The sequence below is a fragment of the Oncorhynchus mykiss genome, chromosome 27 (assembly GCF_013265735.2).
Source record: "Oncorhynchus mykiss isolate Arlee chromosome 27, USDA_OmykA_1.1, whole genome shotgun sequence".
NCBI classification, from domain to species: Eukaryota; Metazoa; Chordata; class Actinopteri; order Salmoniformes; family Salmonidae; genus Oncorhynchus; species Oncorhynchus mykiss.
In genome coordinates this window covers 29,657,493-29,678,425 of record NC_048591.1, presented here as the reverse complement: position 1 = coordinate 29,678,425, position 20,933 = coordinate 29,657,493, and the positions used below count along the sequence as shown (strand labels likewise).

At 46.0% G+C, this 20,933-nt stretch overlaps 1 protein-coding gene across 2 annotated transcripts; it reads left to right on the top strand.

The window, feature by feature from the left end:
- The first annotated feature begins 5,947 nt into the window (after positions 1–5,947).
- alp3 (alkaline phosphatase 3) lies at positions 5,948–20,109 on the top strand. 2 transcript variants are annotated; one of them, XM_036965693.1, is made up of 11 exons: positions 5,948–6,081; positions 9,812–9,928; positions 10,111–10,226; positions 10,464–10,638; positions 12,346–12,518; positions 14,020–14,160; positions 14,585–14,654; positions 14,986–15,120; positions 15,786–15,977; positions 17,516–17,617; positions 19,582–20,109. In XM_036965693.1, exons 1-11 carry the CDS (start codon positions 6,012–6,014, stop codon positions 19,893–19,895), a joined length of 1,605 nt encoding a protein of 534 aa, XP_036821588.1. In that variant the 5' UTR covers positions 5,948–6,011; the 3' UTR covers positions 19,896–20,109. The 2 variants fall into 2 exon arrangements, with proteins under 2 accessions (XP_036821588.1, XP_036821587.1); XM_036965692.1 differs by having other exon boundaries at positions 17,516–17,632.
- Positions 20,110–20,933: the final 824 nt, after the last annotated feature.

Here is a 20,933-nt window from a genome sequence, read left to right as displayed (position 1 = left end):
TTCAATACACTACCTATAATGATGACATTCAACCTCACACCCCCTTCAATACACTACCTATAATGATGACATTCAACCTCACACCCCCTTCAATACACTACCTATAATGATGACATTCAACCTCACACCCCCTTCAATACACTACCTATAATGACATTCAACCTCACACCCCCTTCAATACACTACCTATAATGATGACATTCAACCTCATACCCCCTTCAATACACTACCTATAATGAAGACAACAGAGGTCTCTTTCATGTATGTATTCACTGTCATTTTACACCGCTGTAACCTTATCCCGGTGGCCATTTTGTTTCCCTTTGTTATCGTTTTATCTTGCCTGACTGTTACAGGAATTATTCTTTCCCCTGCTGAGATGTTGATCCTTCAATTACTGTCATGGTCTTATCTTTAGCCTCCTTTTATCCATCACAATCAACAGGTTCCTCCCAGTTTTCAAAGACAGCCAACCAACAGATCGGCTAAAGAGGCCTAATAGGTCAGTACAGTATATGGGGCACTGGGGAAGACTGACTGTGTCCGAAATGGCACCCTATTCCCTAGGCCCGGGTCCTCCGAACTCTGTCCTGTGGTCCCTCCCTGGGGGCACGTTTAGATTTTTACCCTAGCGCTACACAGCTGATTCAGGTTTGTTCAATGCTTTCATAATCACTAGAGGGAGCCATCACACCATCTATGTGACTGCACATTTTTGGAGATTTGAGTGTGAGTGCATAACACCTCTTCCTGTGTATTGCAGGGCTGTCTGCTCCCAGGGACATGAGTTTTGAGCTGTATAGGGACTCCAGCATGGAGCCGTCTATTCCAGGCATGATGGTGGCAGCATCCTCAACAAAAGAAACAAGGGATTTTTCATACTGGTGAAGCATAAGCAGCCTGTCAACCAACCAGCTAGTCAGTCAGTCAACCAACCAGCTAGTCAGTCACTCAATCAGTCAACCAGCCAACCAGCTAGTCAATCACTCACTCACTCAGTCAACCAGCCTGTCAGTCACGCAATCAGTCAGTCAACCAACCAGCTAGTCAGTCACTCAATCAGTCAATCAACCAACCAATGGTTAAGTCACTCAATCAGTCAGTCAACCAACCAATGATTAAGTCACTCACTCAATCAGTCAGTCAACCAACCAACCAATGATTAATTGAACATAGCCAAGATGTTCAAATGTTCATAAATGACCAGCATGGTCGAATAATAATAAGGCAGAACAGTTGAAACTGGAGCAGCAGCACGGTCAGGTGGACTGGGGACAGCAAGGAGTCATCATGTCAGGTAGTCCTGGGGTATGGTCCTAGGGCTCAGGTCAGTTGAAACTGGAGCAGCAGCACGGACAGGTGGACTGGGGACAGCAAGGAGTCATCATGTCAGGTAGTCCTGGGGCATGGTCCTAGGGCTCAGGTCCTCCGAGAGAGAGAAAGAAAGAGAGAAGGAGAGAATTAGAGAACGCACACTTAGATTCACACAGGACACCGAATAGGACAGGAGAAGTACTCCAGATATAACAAACTGACCCTAGCCCCCCCCGACACATAAACTACTTCAGCATAAATACTGGAGACTGAGACAGGAGAGGTCAGGAGACACTGTGGCCCCATCCGAGGACACCCCCGGACAGGGCCAAACAGGAAGGATATAACCCCACCCACTTTGCCAAAGCACAGCCCCCACACAACTAGAGGGATATCTTCAACCCCTAACTTACCATCCTGAGACAAGGCTGAGTATAGCCCACAAAAACCTCCGCCACGGCACCCTGTAATAGCCCCTGTAATAGGGTTAGAGGCAGAGAATCCCAGTGGAAAGAGGGGAACCGGCCAGGCAGAGACAGCAAGGGCGGTTCGTTGCTCCAGAGCCTTTCCGTTCACCTTCCCACTCCTGGGCCAGACTACACTCAATCATATGGCCCAATGAAGAGATGAGTCTTCAGTAAAGACTTAAAGGTTGAGACCGAGTTTGCGTCTCTGACATGGGTAGGCAGACCGTTCCATAAAAATGGAGCTCTATAGGAGAAAGCCCTGCCTCCAGCTGTTTGCTTAGAAATTCTAGGGACAATTAGGAGGTCTGCGTCTTGTGACCGTAGCGTACGTGTAGGTATGTACGGCAGGACCAAATCAGAGAGATAGGTAGGAGCAAGCCCATGTAATGCTTTGTAGGTTAGCAGTAAAACCTTGAAATCAGCCCTTGCTTTGACAGGAAGCCAGTGTAGAGAGGCTAGCACTGGAGTAATATGATCATATTTTTTGGTTCTAGTCAGGATTCTAGCAGCCGTATTTAACACTAACTGAAGTTTATTTAGTGCTTTATCCGGGTAGCCGGAAAGTAGAGCATTGCAGTAGTCTAACCTAGAAGTGACAAAAGCATGGATTAATTTTTCTGCATCATTTTTGGACAGAAAGTTTCAGATTTTTGCAATGTTACGTAGATGGAAAAAAGCTGTCCTTGAAATGGTCTTGATATGTTCTTCAAAAGAGAGATCAGGGTCCAGAGTAACGCCGAGGTCCTTCACAGTTTTATTTGAGACGACTGTACAACCATTAAGATTAATTGTCAGATTCAACAGAAGATCTCTTTGTTTCTTGGGACCTAGAACAAGCATCTCTGTTTTGTCCGAGTTTAAAAGTAGAAAGTTTGCAGCCATCCACTTCCTTATGTCTGAAACACATGCTTCTAGCAAGGGCAATTTTGGGGCTTCACCATGTTTCATTGAAATGTACAGCTGTGTGTCATCCGCATAGCAGTGAAAGTTAACATTATGTTTTCGAATAACATCCCCAAGAGGTAAAATATATAGTGAAAACAATAGTGGTCCTAAAATGGAACCTTGAGGAACACTGACATTTACAGTTGATTTGTCAGAGGACAAACCATTCACAGAGACAAACTGATATCTTTCCGACAGATAAGATCTAAACCAGGCCAGAACTTGTCCGTGTAGACCAATTTGGGTTTCCAATCTCTCCAAAAGAATGTGCTGATCGATGGTATCAAAAGCAGCACTAAGGTCTAGGAGCACGAGGACAGATGCAGAGCCTCGGTCCGATGCCATTAAAATGTAATTTACCACCTTCACAAGTGCCGTCTCAGTGCTATGATGGGGTCTAAAACCAGACTGAAGCATTTCGTATACATTGTTTGTCTTCAGGAAGGTAGTGAGTTGCTGCACAACAGCCTTTTCTAAAATTTTTGAGAGGAATGGAAGATTCGATATAGGCCGATAGTGTTTTATATTTTATTACTGCCACTTTTAGTGAGTTTGGTACACATCCGGTGGATAGAGAGCCGTTGATTATGTTCAACATAGTAGGGCCAAGCACAGGAAGCAGCTCTTTCAGTAGTTTAGTTGGAATAGGGTCCAGTATGCAGCTTGAAGGTTTAGAGGCCATGATTATTTTCATCATTGTGTCAAGAGATATAGTACTAAAACACTTGAGCGTCTCTCTTGATCCTAGGTCCTGGCAGAGTTGTGCAGACTCAGGACAACTGAGCATTGAAGGAATACGCAGATTTAAAGAGGAGTCCGTAATTTGCTTTCTAATAATCATAATATTTTCCTCAAAGAAGTTCATGAATTTATCACTGCTAAAGTGAAAGTCATCCTCTCTTGGGGAATGCTGTTTTTTAGTTAGCTTTGCGACAGTATCAGAAAGGAATTTCAGATTGTTCTTATTTTCCTCAATTAAGTTAGAAAAATAGGATGATCGAGCAGCAGTAAGGGCTCTTCGGTACTGCACAGTACTGTCTTTCCAAGCTAGTCGGAAGACTTCCAGTTTGGTGTGGCGCCATTTCCGTTCCAATTTTCTGGAAGCTTGCTTCAGAGCTCGGGTATTTTCTGTGTACCAGGGAGCTAGTTTCTTATGAGAAATGTTTTACATTTTTAGGGGTGCAACTGCATCTAGGGTATTGCGCAAGGTTAAATTGAGTTCCTCAGTTAGGTGGTTAAATTATTTTTGTCCTCTGGCGTCCTTGGGTAGACAGAGGGAATCTGGAAGGACATCAAGGAATCTTTGTGTTGTCTGTGAATTTATAGCACGAGTTTTGATGTTCCTTGGTTGGGGTCTGAGAAGATTATTTGTTGCAAATGCAAACGTAATAAAATGGTGGTCCGATAGTCCAGGATTATGAGGAAAAACATTAAGATCCACAACATTTATTCCATGGGACAAAACTAGGTCCAGCGTATGACTGTGACAGTGAGTGGGTCCAGAGACATGTTGGACAAAACCCACTGAGTCGATGATGGCTCCGAAAGCCTCACTCAATCAGTCAATCAATCAACCAATGATTAATTCACTCAATCAGTCAGTCAACCAACGATGTAATCAGTCAATCAGTGGCAGTGTATGCCAATGGCCCATGGGCACGCCTCTTCACAGGCACTAAAGATAATATCTAACTTACATTGCCCACGTGATGGCACATGCCTCCTGCCTGGACCCACATGCCACTTTCTGTAAATCCCCCCGCAATAACACAGAGCCAACACACCCTGCCTTCACCCTCACCACCGCTGTTATCACTACTCACACTACAGTGTTTGGGGCTGCTTTTCTCTGCGTGTAGGTTCATGAATGTGTGTGTGTGATTTGAGTGTGAAGACGTGTTATGTTGAACGTCTGTGTAGTGAGAATGTGTGGGAGTATATGTAAAAATCTGTTCATAAAGAAGTTGCTGTATTTATATGCATACGTGATTAACTGGTGTGTGTGTTTGGCAGTTGTCCCCCAGACGAGCCCTTCATCCATCCAGTCCCATTGGACTCTATAATGTAAATCATCCTTTATCGCCCTGTCTACTGTGTTATTAATGATCTACTCATTTAGTGTGTGTGTGTGTGTGTGTGTGTGTGTGTTCCCGATTGTATTAGCAGATCCGAGGTCAGTGTTTACAGTGTGTTTATTGAAAGCTCAGTCCCCACACACTCCCTGTGCCTTTAATCAACTGCTAGTCTGTTAATCAATAAAGTCATAAACAAAAGCAATGATTCAGAGCTGTTGGCTCTGATAATGTCTGAGTAGGTGTTTTAATCTGTGGGACATCAAGTATTCAAACAGCTGTAGAGAGTCTAAGGTACTTGAGTCCAGTCTTTCTAGTGGAAAGGCCATGAAATCACAGAGAAAAACGTGGCGTGTGTGTCTCATTGCTTTCTTAATTACTTGCACTTCATGTGTCTGCTTGTGAGAGCACATCGGTGTTGGTTTGTCAGTCACCTCTGATGTTGGTTGTCAGTCACCATATTGGTGTTGGTATGGTGTCAGTCACCACACTGGTGTTGGTATGGTTGTCAGTCACCACATTGGTGTTGGTGTTGGTTGTCAGTCACCACATTGGTGTTGGTATAGTTGTCAGTCACCACATTGGTGTTGGTATTGGTTGTCAGTCACCACATTGGTGTTGGTTGTCAGTCACCACACTGGTGTTGGTATGGTTGTCAGTCACCACATTGGTGTTGGTTGTCAGTCACCACATTGGTGTTGGTTGTCAGTCACCACATTGGTGTTGGTTGTCAGTCACCACATTGGTGTTGGTGTTGGTTGTCAGTCACCACATTGGTGTTGGTATAGTTGTCAGTCACCATATTGGTGTTGGTATAGTTGTCAGTCACCATATTGGTGTTGGTATAGTTGTCAGTCACCACATTGGTGTTGGTTGTCAGTCACCACACTGGTGTTGGTATGGTTGTCAGTCACCACATTGGTGTTGGTGTTGGTTGTCAGTCACCACATTGGTGTTGGTATAGTTGTCAGTCACCATATTGGTGTTGGTATAGTTATCAGTTACCACATTGGTGTTGGTGTTGGTTGTCAGTCACCACATTGGTGTTGGTTGTCAGTCACCATATTGGTGTTGGTTGTTGGCCTATGGTCACTATCAGTCAGTTTTATGACCTGCCATTACAAATGATTTATGCCCGGGGAGGGCTGGAATATATTATTCTGTTGCGCTGAGGGAAGATCAGAGAGAACAACTGTCCTCTTTAGACATCATCATGGAAACTCAGAAATGGTCTATCGTGGCCCTGTGTCTGCTGGGGGTTTTGGGTTCAACCACCGCCAAAGGTAAAAGATCTGCCAGACACACATTTACTCTGGATGGTCACCTGACCTGACTTAGCTCATCTCCTGCCCTTCTCATTGACTTACTTCTAGACAATCACTATGACTTTCTTCTGAGTTGTGTTTGTAATTATATTCACTCTTTTCATTGGTTTCTACGGTCCTTTCCCCTCAAACCTTCTTACTCTCTCCTTTCACAAACTAATCTCCTCTCACTCCATCATCATACTCTCTCTCTCACCTGATCTTACTCTTCGACTACTCTTCTCTCTGCTGGATCTCCTCTCACTTGTTGTAAACTTCTAAACTCTTAATTCCCTGTCTCTCTTCTCTCTCACCTCGCTACACAAGTTCTTCTGAATCTGACAAAATATTAAAGTACGAAGAAACTACTATCTGCAGTCCTAATTGAAACCCATGACAATATGTAATTGAAGCACTGTCTGTAACCTCCTATCGATAGTATATTGCTGTGGCAATCTATCTACAGTATGTTACAATAGCCTCCTATCTACAGTATGTTACGGTACTCTCCTATCTACAATATACTACTGGATCCTTCTATCTACAGTATGTTACTGTAGCCTCCTATATACAGTATATTACTGTAGCCTTCTATCTACAGTATGTTACTGTAGCCTTCTATCTAGAGTATGTTACTGTAGCCTCCTATCTACAGTATGTTACGGTACTCTCCTATCTACAGTATACTACAGTAGCCTTCTATCTACAGTATCTTACTGTAGCCTCCTATCTACAGTATATTACTGTAGCCTCCTATCTACAGTATATTACTGTAGCCTTCTAGCTACAGTATGTTACTGTAGCCTCCTAGCTACAGTATGTTACTGTTGCCTCCTATCTACAGTATGTTACGGTACCCTCCTGTCTACAGTATGTTACGGTACCCTCCTATCTACAGTATGCTACTGTAGCCTCCTGTCTACAGTATGTTACTGTAGCCTCCTATCTACAGTATGTTACTGTTGCCTCATATCTACAGTATGTTACAGTAGCCTCCTATCGACAGTACGTTACAGTAGCCTCCCATCTACAGTATGGTACGGTAGCCTCCTATCTACAGTATGTTACTGTAGCATTCAATATACAGTATGTTACTGTAGCCTACTAGCTACAGTATGTTACTGTAGCCTCCTATCTACAGTATGTTCCTGTTGCCTCCTATATACAATATGTTACTGTAGCCTGCTGTCTACAATATGTTGCTCTAGCCTCCTGTCTACAGTATTTTACTGTTGCCTCCTATCTACAGTATGGTACTGTAGCCTCATATATACAATATGTTACTGTTGCTTTAGCCTCCTGTCTACAGTATGTTACTGTAGCCTCCTATCAACAGTATGTTACTGTAGCCTCCTATCTACAGTATATTACAGTAGCCTCCTATCTACATTATGTTACTGTAGCCTCCTAGCTACAGTATGTTACTGTAGCCTCCTAGCTACAGTATGTTACTGTTGCCTCCTATATATAATATGTTACTGTTGCTCTAGCCTCCTGTCTACAGTATGTTATGGTACCCTCCTGTCTACAGTATGTTACTGTTGCCTCCTATCTACAGTATGGTACTGTAGACTCATATATACAATATGTTAATGTTGCTTTAGCCTCCTGTCTACAGTATGGTACGGTAGCCTCCTATCTACAGTATGTTACTGTAGCATTCAATATACAGTATGTTCCTGTAGCCTTTTATCTACATTATGTTACTGTAGCCTCCTGTCTACAGTATGTTACTATAGCCTCATATCTACAGTATGTTACTGTTGCCTCCTATCTACAGTATGTTACTGTAGCCTCCTATATATAATATGTTACTGTAGCCTCCTGTCTACAGCATGTTTAGCTGATGAGAGAATAAAGACCAGGCAAGTGAAGTATGTAGTCGTCAGTACGTCTCTTGGAGCCTGATCAAAGATCAGTCCATAGGGTGTTCATATCTACCCCCTCTGATCTCTCTCTCTCACAGTCCATAGGGTGTTCATCTCTACCCCCTCTGATCTCTCTCTCTCTCACATTTCATAGGGTGTTCATCTCTACCCCCTCTGATCTCTCTCTCACAGTCCATAGGGTGTTCATCTCTACCCCCTCTGATCTCTCTCTCTCTCACATTTCATAGGGTGTTCATCTCTACCCCCTCTGATCTCTCTCTCACAGTCCATAGGGTGTTCATCTCTACCCCCTCTGATCTCTCTCTCACAGTCCATAGGGTGTTCATCTCTACCCCCTCTGATCTCTCTCTCTCTCACATTTCATAGGGTGTTCATCTCTACCCCCTCTGATCTCTCTCTTTCTCACATTCCATAGGGTGTTCATCTCTACCTCCTCTGATCTCTCTCTCACAGTCCATAGGGTGTTCATCTCTACCCCCTCTGATCTCTCTCTCACAGTACATAGGGTGTTCATATCTACCCCCTCTGATCTCTCTCTCTCTCACATTTCATAGGGTGTTCATCTCTACCCCCTCTGATCTCTCTCTTTCTCACATTCCATAGGATGTTCATCTCTACCTCCTCTGATCTCTATCTCACAGTCCATAGGGTGTTCATCTCTACCCCCTCTGATCTCTCTCTCACAGTCCATAGGGTGTTCATATCTACCCCCTCTGATCTCTCTCTCTCACATTTCATAGGGTGTTCATCTCTACCCCTTCTGATCTCTCTCTCTCACAGTCCATAGGGTGTTCATATCTACCCCCTCTGATCTCTCTCTCTCTCACATTTCATAGGGTGTTCATCTCTACCCCATCTGATCTCTCTCTCTCACAGTCCATAGGGTGTTCATATCTACCCCCTCTGATCTCTCTCTCTCTCACATTTCATAGGGTGTTCATCTCTACCCCCTCTGATCTCTCTCTCTCACAGTCCATAGGGTGTTCATATCTACCCCCTCTGATCTCTCTCTCTCTCACATTTCATAGGGTGTTCATCTCTACCCCCTCTGATCTCTCTCTCTCTCATATTTCATAGGGTGTTCATCTCTACCCCCTCTTATCTCTCTCTCACTCTCCATAGGGTGTTCATATCTACCCCCTCTGATCTCTCTCTCTCTCACATTTCATAGGGTGTTCATCTCTACCCCCTCTGATCTCTCTCTCTCTCACATTTCATAGGGTGTTCATCTCTACCCCCTCTGATCTCTCTTTCACTGTCCATAGGGTGTTCATATCTACCCCCTCTGATCTCTCTCTCTCTCACATTTCATAGGGTGTTCATCTCTACCCCCTCTGATCTCTCTCTCTCACTGTCCATAGGGTGTTCATATCTACCCCCTCTGATCTCTCTCTCTCTCACATTTCATAGGGTGTTCATCTCTACCCCCTCTGATCTCTCTCTCTCACAGTCCATAGGGTGTTCATATCTACCCCCTCTGATCTCTCTCTCACAGTCCATAGGGTGTTCATCTCTACCCCCTCTGATCTCTCTCTCACAGTCCATAGGGTGTTCATATCTACCCCCTCTGATCTCTCTCTCACAGTCCATAGGGTGTTCATATCTACCCCCTCTGATCTCTCTCTCACACACATACACTCTCTCAAAGTAGATTATATCAAATATTACAGAAGTTAAAACATTTTTATATTCCTGAACTGTTTGCTCTGTGTAAGTTTTGAGAGCTAGAGGAGTTCAGATAAGTGTGTTTTAGTTAAGCATGTTTTTATTAGTGTGTTTTAGATAGGTATGTTTTTGAAAAGTCTCTGTGTCTGGTCCAGTTGAGGAGGAGAACCCAGAGTTCTGGAGAGCCCAGGGTGCCAAGGCTTTGCAAGCGGCGCTGAACAGGAAGTTGAACACCAATGTGGCCAAAAACATCATGCTCTTCCTGGGTGACGGTGAGTGACCAATCACTGTCCAAACCTCACATCAGTGGTGTATTAAACGTATCCAAATCTTACATAACAAATACAATGAGTGACACTCATTCGTAACCACCTTTTCCAGCCTATTCTAATTCACCAGTTACAGTCCAGTACAACCCCAGTATGCCCTATTTCTCTGTGCCATTCCCCCCAAGGTATGGGCATTACCACCATCACAGCAGCTCGAATCCTCAAGGGCCAGATGCACAACCAGTCTGGAGAGGAGACAGTGATGACCATGGATACTTTCCCCCATGCGGGCCTCCTCAAGGTACACAAACAAACAAACAAATCTTCAAATACATACATTAACATGCATAGAGATACCCACAGAGATCACACTTTGTTTGATGTGCAGCTGCAACCATGAGTACCTCTTTCAGAGGAAGATATTGTGTCTGTTGTGTATAATGATGTATGTATGAGGTGCAAGCTCATGCGTACATATTATTCATGTGTATTCCTTTCTATCCCTTAATGTTTGCATGTACTGTCTGTCTGTGTGCAGACATACAGTGTTGACTTCCAGATCCCTGACAGTTCATCCACAGCCACAGCCTACCTGTGTGGTGTTAAGACCAACCTGAACACGGTCGGTGTGAGCGCTGCCGCTCGCAACGGAATCTGCAAGACCCAGAAGGGCAACGAGGTCTCCTCTATTCTCAAGTGGGCCAAAGATGCTGGTAGGAACCATATCTCTGTCCAACTTCCCACATCACTAGGGCCCCGACTTTGTCCTGATCCAGTTGACTTACCAGGAAAACCTTACAGACGATAACTAGGGTCCAGAGTTTTTCCTGATCCAGTTGACTTACCAGGAAAACCTTACAGACGATAACTAGGGTCCAGAGTTTTTCCTGATCCAGTTGACTTACCAGGAAAACCTTACAGACGATAACTAGGGTCCAGAGTTTTTCCTGATCCAGTTGACTTACCAGGAAAACCTTACAGACGATAACTAGGGTCCAGAGTTTTTCCTGGACACGTTATATAATCGGGTGGGTGTTAGATACCGATACAAAACATTAATAAACACAAGAGAGATAACAGTTGGCTAGATGTTCAGTTGAGTCTATAAGGACCACCTGTAGCTGTTGGCTGGAGTCTGGGCCCTCTGGCTTCTTTGGTGATCAGGTGTTGTGGCCTGGTGTAGTACTGAGCTGCTGATGGAGGCAGGAGAATGTTACCTTGACTGTTATCATGTTTCCTTATCACCAACCATAAATATTTCATAACTCCCAGCTCCACAGCCCTGACCCTTACACAGGAGGCTGATATCCCTTCAGAGACAGACGTGACCCTTACACAGGAGGCTGATATCCCTTCAGAGACAGACGTGACCCTTACACAGGAGGCTGATATCCCTACAGAGACAGACCTGACCCTTACACAGGAGGCTGATATCCCTACAGAGACAGGCCTGACCCCTACACAGGAGGCTGATATCCCTTCAGAGACAGCCCTGACCCTTACACAGGAGGCTGATATCCCTTCAGAGACAGACGTGACCCTTACACAGGAGGCTGATATCCCTACAGAGACAGGCCTGACCCCTACACAGGAGGCTGATATCCCTTCAGAGACAGCCCTGACCCCTACACAGGAGGCTGATATCCCTACAGAGACAGGCCTGACCCCTACACAGGAGGCTGATATCCCTTCAGAGACAGCCCTGACCCCTACACAGGAGGCTGATATCCCTTCAGAGAGAGAGATTAAAAGCAACCATGTGTTTGATAGAGAGAACAACATAGAAAGCGCTTTCAGCAGCAGTAAAACTGATGAATTACTTGCTATGAGCATAATAACTGTAAGTATTCTAATTTCAATGCCGAATAATGTGATATCTGACACAAAAACACAGCCACATGGCTATATCACACATAAAAAATACAGTAAGTATTCAAAACCAAGGGTGATTATTTTGAGAGTGGACAAGGTTTGACGGAAAACTTTCCTCTGACCCTCTCCCTCCCTCCTTACTTTCTGACCTCCTCCTCTCCCTCCCTCCTTTCTGACTTCCTCCTCTCCCTCCCTCCTTCCTTTCTGACCTCCTCCTCTCCCTCCTTCCTTTCTGACTTCCTCCTCTCCCTCCCTCCTTCCTTTCTGACTTCCTCCTCTCCCTCCCTTCTTCCTTTCTGACTTCCTCCTCTCCCTCCCTCCTTCCTTTCTGACTTCCTCCTCTCCCTCCTTCCTTTCTGACTTCCTCCTCTCCCTCCCTCCTTCCTTTCTGACTTCCTCCTCTCCCTCCCTCCTTCCTTTCTGACTTCCTCCTCTCCCTCCCTCCTTCCTTTCTGACTTCCTCCTCTCCCTCCCTCTCTCCTTTCTGACTTCCTCCTCTCCCTCCTTCTTTCCTCACCTCTCACTCTTCCTCCTTCATTCCCTCCTAGGTAAATCGGTTGGCATCGTCACAACAACGCGGGTCCAGCATGCAACTCCTGCCACAACCTATGCCCACAGTGCCAGCAGGAAGTGGTACAGCGATGCAGACATGCCCGCCTCTGCCAAGAAAGAAGGATGCACAGACATTGCCTCTCAGCTCCTAAAAAACACTGACATTGATGTGAGCAGCCAAAACCCCTCTATTGACCCAGAGAGTTAGTGTTATTCATGACCTCTCAACTCCTCTATTGACCCAGAGAGTTAGTGATATTCATGACCTCTCTGCACCTCTATTGACCCAGAGAGTTAGTGATATTCATGACCTCTCTGCACCTCTATTGACCCAGAGAGTTAGTGATATTCATGACCTCTCTGCACCTCTATTGACCCAGAGATGTATTGTTATTCATGACCTCTCAACTCCTCTATTGACCCAGAGAGTTAGTGATATTCATGACCTCTCAACTCCTCTATTGACCCAGAGATGTAGTGTTATTCATGACCTCTCAACTCCTCTATTGACCCAGAGAGTTAGTGATATTCATGACCTCTCAACTCCTCTATTGACCCAGAGAGTTAGTGATATTCATGACCTCTCAACTCCTCTATTGACCCAGAGAGTTAGTGTTATTCATGACCTCTAAACTCCTCTATTGACCCAGAGAGTTAGTGATATTCATGACCTCTCAACTCCTCTATTGACCCAGAGAGTTAGTGATATTCATGACCTCTCTGCACCTCTATTGACCCAGAGAGTTAGTGATATTCATGACCTCTCAACTCCTCTATTGACCCAGAGAGTTAGTGATATTCATGACCTCTCAACTCCTCTATTGACCCAGAGAGTTAGTGATATTCATGACCTCTCTGCACCTCTATTGACCCAGAGAGGTAGTGTTATTCATGACCTCTCAACTCCTCTATTGACCCAGAGATGTAGTGTTATTCATGACCTCTAAACTCCTCTATTGACCCAGAGAGTTAGTGATATTCATGACCTCTCAACTCCTCTATTGACCCAGAGAGTTAGTGATATTCATGACCTCTCTGCACCTCTATTGACCCAGAGAGTTAGTGATATTCATGACCTCTCTGCACCTCTATTGACCCAGAGAGGTAGTGTTATTCATGATCTCTCAACTCCTCTATTGACCCAGAGAGTTAGTGATATTCATGACCTCTCTGCACCTCTATTGACCCAGAGAGTTAGTGATATTCATGACCTCTCTGCACCTCTATTGACCCAGAGAGTTAGTGATATTCATGACCTCTCTGCACCTCTATTGACCCAGAGAGGTAGTGTTATTCATGATCTCTCAGCACCTCTATTGACCCAGAGATGTATTGTTATTCATGACCTCTCAACTCCTCTATTGACCCAGAGAGGTAGTGTTATTCATGACCTCTCAACTCCTCTATTGACCCAGAGAGTTAGTGATATTCATGACCTCTCAACTCCTCTATTGACCCAGAGATGTATTGTTATTCATGACCTCTCTGCACCTCTATTGACCCAGAGAGGTAGTGTTATTCAGTAGTCATTGATGAAGGTGAGCCTGAGAGGTCAAGTCTGAAGGTCAAATCTGTGGTGAATCTGGTTGGGGGCAAGCTGATTGCCTCAGTTGTTATTGTTATTCAATACAAACCCTGACCATGAACATGAATGATGTGTCCGTCTCCAGGTGATCATCGGCGGGGGGAGGAAGTACATGACCCCTAAGGGCACCTGGGACCCAGAGTACCCCCGAGACCTGGCCTCCAGTGGCAAGAGACAGGACGGACGCCACCTCATCTCTGACTGGCAGAAGATGAAAGTCGGAAAGGTAAAGAGAGAAAAAAAACTATGGAACAACAAATTGACACACAACATTGGTTACATTCAGCCACAAAATGGCCCAAAGACGTGTATTCAGACTGCCCATATCTCTCTCTCTCTCTCTCTCTCTCTCTCTCTTTCTCTCTCTCGCTCTCTCTCTCTCTCTCTCTCTCTCTCTCTCTCTCTCTCTCTCTCTCTCTCTTTCGCTTTCGCTTTCTCTTTCTCTCTCTCTCTTTCTCTTCCTCTCTTTCTCTCTCTTTGTCTGTCTGTCTCTCTCTCTTTCTCTTTCTCTTTCTTTCTTTCTTTCTTTCTTTCTCTCTCTCTCTCTTTCTCTCTCTCTCTCTCTCTCTCTCTCTCTCTCTTTCTCTGTCTGTCTGTCTGTCTGTCTCTCTCTCTCCGTCCATCCGTCCGTCCGTCTGTCTGTCTGACAGGTGGCTCGTTACGTGTGGAACAGGACTGACTTTGACGCTGTGGACCCTGACACCACTGACTACCTTATGGGTAAAGGATTGTAGTATTCTGTCAATTTTTCTGTATATTCTGGAAAGCTGAGTATTTGAAGGTCACGGCCAACATTACTGCTGATTCTTACTGTATATCAATAGACACGGGGGTGTCCTTGGTTTTTTCACTTTCTTACACTTTGAGATAGAGTTCCTCATCCTGCCTTACCTGTTCCTACATCCCTTAGCCTACATATATGTATTGTGAATATTGACTAAGCTAAAACTGACCCATTTTATCATACATTTACACGGGCTGAAGCGCATTGAGTACACTCTACCTGCTCTACAACTTTCTTTTCTTACCTGATCAACCCTGTTCCCTGCAGCCCTGTTTGAGCCTGGAGACCTGCGCTTTGATGTGGAGAGAGACCCCACCATGGACCCTTCCATCGCTGAGACCACAGAAAAGGCCATCCGCATCCTCAGCAAAAACCCCAAGGGATTCTTCCTCCTGGTAGAAGGTGAGCAAAGGGTTAACCAAGCTGTCAGTCAATGAATCCATCCATCAAACCAATTCCAACAAGTTCCTCCTTAACATAGGTGCACGGTTGTTTGTTAAAATACAATCAATCTATTGATTGAATAATCACACCACTTGCTTATATTACTGAACACCAACATGCATTGGTTTCAAAGTGTGTGTGTTGCCGTATTTCTGGATCTTGAGTCAATACAGAGGTTAGTTAGTTGCTGTTCTAATGCGTGCCTCTCAGCAAGACGGTTAGGGACTGCAGTGCTCTACATATATCTGCAGACTGTAGTAGGATCTGCATGTAGTACCTGCATGTGTTTGCTGCAGTGTGAGGAGAGGCAACATTATGTTGGAAAGGGGGATACCTAGTCAGTTGTACAAGTGAATGCCTTCAACTGAAATGTGTCTTTTGCATTTAACCCAACCCCTCAGAGAGGTGCGGGGCCTTATACGACACATTACTGTTCCACAGCGGTGGCTCTTGGGCCCAGGCCCTCAGGAGCCAGTGGTTCCTTGTCCCTTACACACAGACCTAGGTTCAGCTTACCTTCCCCCAATCTTAACCTTAAATCATTAGAGATGACACCAAAATACTGAGCTTAGATCAGTGTTTATGGGTAACTTCATCCTTCTCTTTCTCTCTGTGTGTGTCAGGTGGACGTATCGACCAGGGCCACCATGCCAGCAGAGCCTCCATGGCGTTGCACGAGACGGTTGCCTTTGACAATGCTGTCGCCAAGGGCCTGGAGCTGACCAATGAGGAGGAGACTCTCACCCTGGTGACAGCTGACCACTCCCACGCCTTCACCTTCAATGGATACCCCTTTAGAGGGCAAAGCATTCTGGGTAAGCAACGACCTCACAGAAACAACTTTCTACATGGATTATGGTTTCTGTTTTCCCCATACAGTTAGAGTTGGTTATTTTAGTAATCATTCTGATTATGGGGCTTTTTCACGACAGTGTTTTTATAGTTAAAGGAATGTTTGGGCAACTTTTTTTGGTGGTTCCATGATTAGAAGTTTGGGTCAGGTCATGCTAAATTGATGAAACTACCAATAGTCATGTTGAATTGGTTTAGTAATGCTCTTATGTAGTGAAGCAGTAAGAATCTCTCCCCTTTTACACACACATCCCTCCTCTGTGGACAGGACATCCTCATTCTGCCACCTCTCCCCCCACCTTCCTGCTCTGCCTCCCCCTTCCCCAAGGTGTCACTCCTCACAGCTGTGATGACATCAGAGGTGGTGGTGTGCTCCACTAGGCGGCCTCAGCCGTCGTCTGGGAGACGCCACTGGCACTTTGACATTTCCTCTCCCCTGCAATTACAGAGGAAAACAAACAGCTTAGATCACTCCCTAACCTCCCCTCTCTGCCTCTATCCCCCTCCCCTCTCTGCCTCTCTCTCCTTCCCCTCTCTACCTCTCTCCCCCTCCCCTCTCTGCCTCTCTCTCCCTCCTCTCTCTACCTCTCTCTCCCCTCTCTGCCTCTTTCCCTCCCCTTTCTGCCTCTCTCCCCTCTCTGCCTCTCTCTCCCTCCTCTCTCTACCTCTCTCTCCCCTCTCTGCCTCTTTCCCTCCCCTTTCTGCCTCTCTCTCCCTCCCTTCTCTGCCTCTCTCTCCCTCCCTCCCTTCTCTGCCTCTCTCTCCCTCCCTCCCTTCTCTGCCTCTCTCTCCTTCCCCTCTCTACCTCTCTGCCTCTCTCTCCCTCCTCTCTCTGCCTCTCTCTCCCTCCTCTCTCTAACCTCTCTCCCTCCCCTCTCTGCCTCTCTCCCCTCTCTGCCTCTTTCCCTCCCCTTTCTGCCTCTCTCTCCCCCCCCTCTCTGCCTCTCTCTCCCTCCCCTCTCTGCCTCTTTCTCCCTCCCTCCCTTCTCTGCCTCTCTCTCCCTCCCTCCCTTCTCTGCCTCTCTCTCCCTCCCTCCCTTCTCTGCCTCTCTCTCCCTCCCTCCCTTCTCTGCCTCTTTCTCCCTCCCTCCCTTCTCTGCCTCTTTCTCCCTCCCACCCCGTTCTGCCTCTCCCTCCCTCTATTGCTCCTTCCAAGAAGCTCTTCAGCGTTCAGGCCTCCCTTCCTCTCCATTCCCCACCACCCTCCTTCTGCCTTCCCTCTCTCTCTCTCTCTCTCTCTTTCTCTCTCTCTCTCTCTCTCTCTCTCTCTCTCTCTCTCTCTCTCTCTCTCTCTCTCTCTCTCTCTCTCTCTCTCTCTCGGTGATTGATGCAGTAGTGAAACACTGAGCAGTTCATCAGTAGGGTCTGGAAAGTCTAATATCTCATCTGTCTGGAGACAACTTGCTTGACCCCTAGCTCTTTTGGGACACACACCTACTCTCTTACTATGTGTGTAAGACCTTTACATTGTGATTCATCCCACTGTGTGCCTCTCTCACAGGGAAATCTCCTCTGTATGGGAAGGATATGCTGCCTTACACAACCCTGATGTACGGAAACGGCCCTGGATACAAAGTCGTAGACAACAAGCGCCCTGACATCGGTAAAGTGGATACACGTAAGAAACCAAAACTCTGGTCTTCACCTGTAGCTTTCCTCTCTGTACACTCCTTCCTTGTCCTGTAGCTCTCCTCTCTGTACTCTCCTCCTTGTCCTGTAGCTCTCCTCTCTGTACTCTCCTCCCTTGTCCTGTAGCTTTCCTCTCTGTACTCTCCTCCCTTGTCCTGTAGCTTTCCTCTCTGTTCTCTCCTCCCTTCACCTGTAGCTTTCCTCTCTGTACTCTCCTACCTTCACCTGTAGCTTTCCTCTCTGTTCTCTCCTCCCTTGTCCTGTAGCTCTCCTCTCTGTACTCTCCTACCTTCACCTGTAGCTTTCCTCTCTGTTCTCTCCTCCCTTGTCCTGTAGCTCTCCTCTCTGTTCTCTCCTCCCTTGTCCTGTAGCTTTCCTCTCTGTTCTCTCCTCCCTTCACCTGTAGCTTTCCTCTCTGTTCTCTCCTCCCTTGTCCTGTAGCTTTCCTCTCTGTTCTCTCCTCCCTTGTCCTGTAGCTTTCCTCTCTTTCTCTCCTCCCTTGTCCTGTAGCTTTCCTCTCTGTACACTCCTTCCTTGTCCTGTAGCTTTCCTCTCTTTCTCTCCTCCCTTGTCCTGTAGCTTTCCTCTCTGTACACTCCTTCCTTGTCCTGTGGCTTTCCTCTCTTTCTCTCCTCCCTTGTCCTGTAGCTTTCCTCTCTGTTCTCTCCTCCCTTCACCTGTAGCTTTCCTCTCTGTTCTCTCCTCCCTTGTCCTGTAGCTTTCCTCTCTGTTCTCTCCTCCCTTGTCCTGTAGCTTTCCTCTCTTTCTCTCCTCCCTTGTCCTGTAGCTTTCCTCTCTGTACACTCCTTCCTTGTCCTGTGGCTTTCTTCTCTTTCTCTCCTCCCTTGTCCTGTAGCTTTCCTCTCTGTTCTCTCCTCCCTTGTCCTGTAGCTTTCCTCTCTGTTCTCTCCTCCCTTGTCCTGTAGCTTTCCTCTCTTTCTCTCCTCCCTTGTCCTGTAGCTTTCCTCTCTGTACACTCCTTCCTTGTCCTGTAGCTTTCCTCTCTTTCTCTCCTCCCTTGTCCTGTAGCTTTCCTCTCTGTACACTCCTTCCTTGTCCTGTAGCTTTCCTCTCTGTTCTCTCCTCCCTTCACCTGTAGCTTTCCTCTCTTTCTCTCCGCCCTTGTCCTGTAGCTTTCCTCTCTGTACACTCCTTCCTTGTCCTGTAGCTTTCCTCTCTTTCTCTCCTCCCTTGTCCTGTAGCTTTCCTCTCTGTACACTCATTCCTTGTCCTGTAGCTTTCCTCTCTGTTCTCTCCTCCCTTCACCTGTAGATTTCCTCTCTGTTCTCTCCTCCCTTGTCCTGTAGCTTTCCTCTCTGTTCTCTCCTCCCTTGTCCTGTAGCTTTCCTCTCTTTCTCTCCTCCCTTGTCCTGTAGCTTTCCTCTCTGTACACTCCTTCCTTGTCCTGTGGCTTTCCTCTCTGTACACTCCTTCCTTGTCCTGTAGCTTTCCTCTCTGTTCTCTCCTCCCTTGTCCTGTAGCTTTCCTCTCTTTCTCTCCTCCCTTGTCCTGTAGCTTTCCTCTCTGTTCTCTCCTCCCTTGTCCTGTAGCTTTCCTCTCTTTCTCTCCTCCCTTGTCCTGTAGCTTTCCTCTCTGTACTCTCCTCCCTTGTCCTGTAGCTTTCCTCTCTGTTCTCTCCTCCCTTGTCCTGTAGCTTTCCTCTCTTTCTCTCCTCCCTTGTCCTGTAGCTTTCCTCTCTGTACACTCCTTCCTTGTCCTGTGGCTTTCCTCTCTGTACACTCCTTCCTTGTCCTGTAGCTTTCCTCTCTGTTCTCTCCTCCCTTGTCCTGTAGCTTTCCTCTCTTTCTCTCCTCCCTTGTCCTGTAGCTTTCCTCTCTGTACACTCCTTCCTTGTCCTGTGGCCTTCTTGATAAATATCACTCCTGCAGAATGTTTATCTCTCCAGTCCATATTCACATATTTATTCACCTTGGTCAGAGTCGAAGGACTACGTGCAGCTGTCTGCGGTGCCCCTGGACACTGAGACCCATGGTGGGGAAGATGTGGCAGTGCTGGCCCGCGGCCCCATGGCCCACCTCTTCCACGGGGTCCAGGAGCAGAGTTACCTGGCCCATGCCATGGCCTATGCTGGCTGTGTGGGACGGGACCTCAGGCACTGTGAAAGTAGACCTCAACACACCAATACCAAGAGGATCCTCGTCAGTGCTACTGAGGATGATAGGAACAGTGCACCATCCCAGGTATCCTCCATCTCTCTGGTTACTGCCCTACTGGCTGCCGTGCTGCACTGAGAGACTGGTGGAGGTGGAGAAGAGGGAGGGACAGAAAGAGAGAATGAAAGAGGTCCATTTGTTTTGCTACTCCTCTTCAACAAAAAAGTGCTCTGTGCCAAAATGATTTTGTCAAATTATGTAAATTATGACAATACTCCTGATTTGTATATGTTTATATTTAAATAAATCATATATTTGTCGCTAATAAAAAAGTATATGGACTAGAAGATGACCGTTCTGCCAACTTTGTCTTAATTTCAGCTCTGAGTCAATAATAATACATTGGTTAGTCAGAGAAAAGTGCTGTAGGCCTATTTAGCAGTGTGAGGAAACCATAGAAGGATTAGGATTGGGGAATGACTAGTTCCCTCCTGGCGGCCAAAGCCGTTTGATCTCCTATTCTAATATCTGCGTCGCTAATTGAGGATCGAGGCCTGCAAGTGTTTGATGACATTACTACAGCAGGCCAATAATAATGCACAATATTTAAAGATCACATATTTCCGTCCCATAATGTCAGATTATTGTAATCATTGTGTACAGCTGTCGCAGAGTTTGGCTATTACGAGTGACCGGGTCCTCCTTGCACCCAATTGTCTCTTTTTAAAAAAAGCATCAGGTAATTTCCTTGTAGTTGTAGACACCCTTAAAACTATTGCCATTGTATTTATGTGTAATTGTATAATCCACTATTCGCGTAGGCTACTTGTCGAGCAAATAAGAGGACCACAATGGAAATAATCTGTAGATTTCTTGTGTGTTTTGTGAAGTCGATACGCCATCCTTTCCTATTGTAATGATCCAACTGCTATCTCAGCCAAGCCTTGCCAGTTCTTTGAGCATATTACAATAGTCAGTTGGATCCTTGAGCTATTAATTGATTTGCAGTATAGCCTAAGCAAATATATCTTGTGCGTCTGGTTTCAAGCCGCATCATTCCGCTGCACCGCGCAACATGCCTTTTCTCGACTCAGGTGTTGTTACACAATACCGTCTTTTGGTGCCGCTAGAACACAAGGGAAACAGCTCTGCGGCATGTTGTGTGTGATATACAGG